Source organism: Lathyrus oleraceus, chromosome 5 (genome assembly GCF_024323335.1).
Source record: "Lathyrus oleraceus cultivar Zhongwan6 chromosome 5, CAAS_Psat_ZW6_1.0, whole genome shotgun sequence".
In the NCBI taxonomy this organism is placed as follows: domain Eukaryota; kingdom Viridiplantae; phylum Streptophyta; class Magnoliopsida; order Fabales; family Fabaceae; genus Lathyrus; species Lathyrus oleraceus.
In genome coordinates this window covers 8,512,422-8,517,012 of record NC_066583.1, presented here as the reverse complement: position 1 = coordinate 8,517,012, position 4,591 = coordinate 8,512,422, and the positions used below count along the sequence as shown (strand labels likewise).

Genomic DNA, 4,591 nt, shown 5'->3' with positions numbered 1-4,591 from the left:
TTATTTTAGATTTTTTAAATTTAAAAATAGATTATTTTAGAAATTACGTGAAAAAATTAATTATTTTAAGAATTTATTTAAAAAAGTTTATTATTTAGATAAAAATATGTACTTTGTTTAGACTATTTTTTAATTCTAATGCAATTAGCTTTTGCCAAAAAAAAACAAATGTGCCTGGTCAAAATACATCTGAAGAGGCAAACTGACACAAGTAAATAATGAGTGCATCCATAGAGGATAAGATGATTCATCATTCAAAAATTCAAAAAGCAAGCAAGCAAACAAAATGTAGAGCAGAGCCTTGCAAGGGAACATATGTCCTCATGTATCTTACGTGGCAACTTGCAAGTGAACACGTGTCCTCATGCGTCTTACGTGGCAACGGGTGTGCTCACCACCTACGTACATGCCATAATGTATTCTCCACCGCCAATACTTTCTTTTGTTTTTATATAAGAAGCTAACAATAACAACAAATTCTATAAGATACTCTGCAGAAAATGGCTGGAATACAAATAAGAGACGAATTTGGAAACCCAATCCCACTAACTGATGAACTCGGTAACCCGGTTAAGTTAACTGACGAACATGGCAATCCTATCCACCTTACCGGTGTAGTAACCACCGCCGCCACTACACCTTCTGGTTTTGGTACCTCCGGTACGCCCACCACTGCTCTTAATAATCCCACTACAGATTCTGGTTTTGGTACTTCCGGTACGGCCACCACTGCAGGTTCTGGTTTTGGAACTTCCGGTACGGCCACCACCACTGCAGGTTCTGGTTTTGGAACTTACGGTACTGGTGCTTACGGTGGTGGTGCAACCACACATCCTAAAACAACCGTGGCAGATCTAATTTCCACCGAACCAGCCAGGCATCAAGCTGCAGGAGGAGGGCTCCGTCGTTCCTCCAGTTCAAGTTCAAGCTCTAGCTCCGTATGTATAAATATAATACTATCTCTCTCTCTCTATATATAGAATGTATATGTTATACTGATTCTGATTGGTTTGTTTTTGGCTGAACTTTTGTTTTTAAAAGTCAGAGGATGATGGAGAAGGTGGGAGGAGGAAGAAGAAAGGAGTGAAGGATAAGATAAAGGAGAAGCTTCCAGGAAGCAAGGACGAGCGTGATTCAGAGACAACCACTCCTGTTCCAGCTGCAGGTGGTACCAACCCCCATCCAACGGCGGCGGCAACCCACCATCCACCTGAGGCAACTCATAATGAGAAGAAGGGTATACTTGAGAAGATCAAAGAGAAGTTGCCTGGCCACCACAACCACTGAACTTGTATCCATATATTTTCTGTCAGCGTTCTATATGTACATTAATATGGGTGATCTTAGTTTAGGTAGTTTATGTGTTTAGTATATTGTACTAAATGATTAATAACTACTAGTTTAATCTTTTGAGAGGTTGCTCATTAGCAATTTGTTTATGTAGTTCTCTTCATTTTTATTTTTATTTTTATTTTTATAGTAATTCTAAGGTAAAATATTATACTAAGTGACAATTATTTCAATCTATATATATTTTTTTTAATTGTTATTATGAAAATCAATTAAGAAAACTTCAGAACATAAGTTATCTCTTTCATTTGAACTCTAATCTTGTGTTCTCTTTTATTTTTGAACAAATTGAAGTTATTTTTGTCCAATAGGACATCTTTCTTCAAAGATAACATTGTTCTTCCATTCGATTAGTTCATCAAACATATCATTCGTTTATCACAATAGGATATCTTTCATCAAAGATATCATTCGTCAAAGATAACATTTGAAGTTCTTCCATTCAATCAGTTCATCAAACATATCATTCGTTTATCACAATAGGATATCGTTCATCAAAGATATCGTTCATCAAAGATTCAAAGATAACATTTGAAGTTCTTCCATTCAATCAGTTCATCAAACATATCATTCGTTTATCACAATAGGATATCGTTCATCAAAGATATCGTTCATCAAAGATTCAAAGATAACATTTGAAGTTCTTCCATTCAATCAGTTCATCAAACATATCATTCGTTTATCACAATAGGATATCGTTCATCAAAGATATCTTTCATCAAAGATATCTTTCATCAAAGATTCAAAGATAACATTTGAAGTTCTTCCATTCAATCAGTTCATCAAACATAACACGATCAATCGTTCATCAAACACGATCAAAAATCTTTGTTTTATATTTGATGATTTTGAATTTTCAAATTTGTTGGTACCTATTTAATTATTAAATTAGATATTGTGATTGATGTTGAATTTTATTGTGTTAAAAATTGTGTTAATTCTGGTTTATTATGGAAAATACGACGATTATGATTTCAACGACGTTTGTTATTGTGATAGTGATAGGTCTGATGTTGACTCGAATGTCATTAAAGATGACAATTATTGAGTATCTATTGGGTATTAAAGTTCAGATGATGGTGATAGTACTAATAATATTTACAATGATGATATGGTTGAACTAGATGCAGTTGTAAATGATAGATTGATGAATATTAATTTTATTACGGATGATGAAATCCGTGCTATGAAATTCACTACCATTGATGAAGCTTATGAATTTTATTATCGATATGAAAAATGTAATGGTTTTGCCATCAGGAAATGTGATGTTAGGACAAGAAGAATTGAGGGTAGTAAAATATCAGTAATGAGGCCGTTTGTATGCAATAAATATGGTTTAAGAGAGAAGAAACACTAATGTAGGGTTGATAGAAAAATAGATGAGGCGTTTGACTTGTACCAAATGTTCGGGTATGCTTCGTGTGTACTACAAATCAAACAAGGATAATAATCATGAATTAATCCCATCTAGGTTTGTGCACTTACATTTTATTTATCGTGAAATTTTTGAAGCAGATAGAGCTCAGATCGAAGATTTTCAGTCACATGGGATACATGATTGTTTATAAGGGTGGATATGTTGGTGTTGGATTTACAAAAGAAGAATATGTACAATTATTTTGATAAAAAAATGTGCGCTACTATTAAAGATGGTGATGTTGCCGCTTCTTTAAATTATTTAAATATAAAGTCATTTACTGATCCCATTCTATATGCTAAATATGTTGTCAATAGTGATGGAATAATGAAGTATCTTTTTTGGGCTGATGGGGGCAGTATATCTGACTATTTTTCTTTTGACGATGTGGTTTTCGACACAATTTACAAGAACAAATACAACTACCCATTGATTACATTCTCAGGGTGTAACCACCACTCTCAGACAGTTATTTTTGGTGATGCATTGGTATCAAATGAAACGACAGAGACGTATACGCGGTTATTGAGGTGTTTTTTAAAGTGTGTGGAAGATAAATACTCTGAAGCAGTTGTAACAGACAGAGATGAGGCTATGAGAGAAGCTATAAAACAGGTGTTTTCGGATGCGATCCATCGGTTATGTGCTTGACATTTGAATAAGAATGCAGGTGAAAATATAAAGAAGTCATAATTTTTGGAAGGTTTTAAAAATTTCATGTACTCAAATTTTACAAAGGATCAATTCGAAGAGTTTTGGTCAGAGTTAATTAGAGAAAACGAACTTCAAGGAAATCCTTGGGTTGAAAAAACGTATGAGAGCAAGTCACTATGGACAACTGCATATCTACGTGATAAGTTTTTTGAACGTATAAGAACTACGTCTCATGTGAAGTTGTTAATGCAATAATCAAGAGTTATATGAGGAAGAGAGGTTGCATTTTTGAATTTATGCACAATTTTGAGCAGACTTTGAGAGAGTATAAAAACAATGAACTGGTTGCCTATTTTAAACAAAGTTTTCAAAACCTGTGTTGACAACTCACATGCGTTTGATTGAGAGTGATGCCGTTAAAATCTATACAGCGGAAATTTTCAAAGTAGTTAAAGATGAAATTATAAGGCTGGTGCAATGATTGTTAAAAACATATTTGCTCGTGGCGATACGGAGATTTATACATTGACAAAATATTATCGGGAAAAATATGAAAGAAAAGTTGTTTATGATGGTACAACACTCCAGTGTTTATGTAAGTTATTTGATTCTCGTGGGCTTCCATATTCTCATATGTTTTATGTCATGAAGGAAGAACATGTTGATCACATTCCTACCAGTTTGGTTTTGTCGTGATGGATCAAGGATGCAAAAATTGAATATTTGAACATGAATTATAACGATTCAGTTGATTCGAATTTGATTGAGCAAGCTTGGTTTCGTGCATATTGTTATGCTTTTACAATTTTTTGCAAACAAACTTCAAAAAAGAATGGTGTTCATGGGGAAATAATGGATGTCATTATGAATTTACAGAAAAAGTATTGCAGTACTGACGATCCTATTGGGACAACAAAGTCAGCCGTAGATGATCCAATGATGGTGAAGAGTAAAGTTGCTCCAAAGAAAAAATAAGAATGACACAAAAGTTGTCGGACGATGTTCAAAATGCAACAATATAATTTGAGACTTTTTTTTATGATGCAACACTATCCAAGATGACGTGGCAATGTCATGTCATTTTAAATTTAATCCTATTCATTTTTAATTTGTTATATACGTCATTTATTTTGATAAATTTTCAAAAATTAAATTTTATTATCATTA

The 4,591-nt window shown here is 33.4% G+C and overlaps 1 protein-coding gene across 1 annotated transcript; it reads left to right on the top strand.

The window, feature by feature from the left end:
- The first annotated feature begins 470 nt into the window (after window positions 1-470).
- On the top strand, window positions 471-1,439 carry LOC127083376 (late embryogenesis abundant protein). The gene is made up of 2 exons (XM_051023689.1): window positions 471-938; window positions 1,042-1,439. Exons 1-2 carry the CDS (start codon window positions 501-503, stop codon window positions 1,285-1,287), a joined length of 684 nt encoding a protein of 227 aa, XP_050879646.1. The 5' UTR covers window positions 471-500; the 3' UTR covers window positions 1,288-1,439.
- Window positions 1,440-4,591: the final 3,152 nt, after the last annotated feature.

Coding starts and splice junctions, on each gene's coding strand:
- LOC127083376 (XM_051023689.1), top strand. CDS start 501: ATGGCTGGAATACAAATAAGAGACGAATTTGGAAACCCAATCCCACTA. Junction 939..1,041: donor CAAGTTCAAGCTCTAGCTCC/GTATGTATAAAT, acceptor TGTTTTTAAAAG/TCAGAGGATGATGGAGAAGG.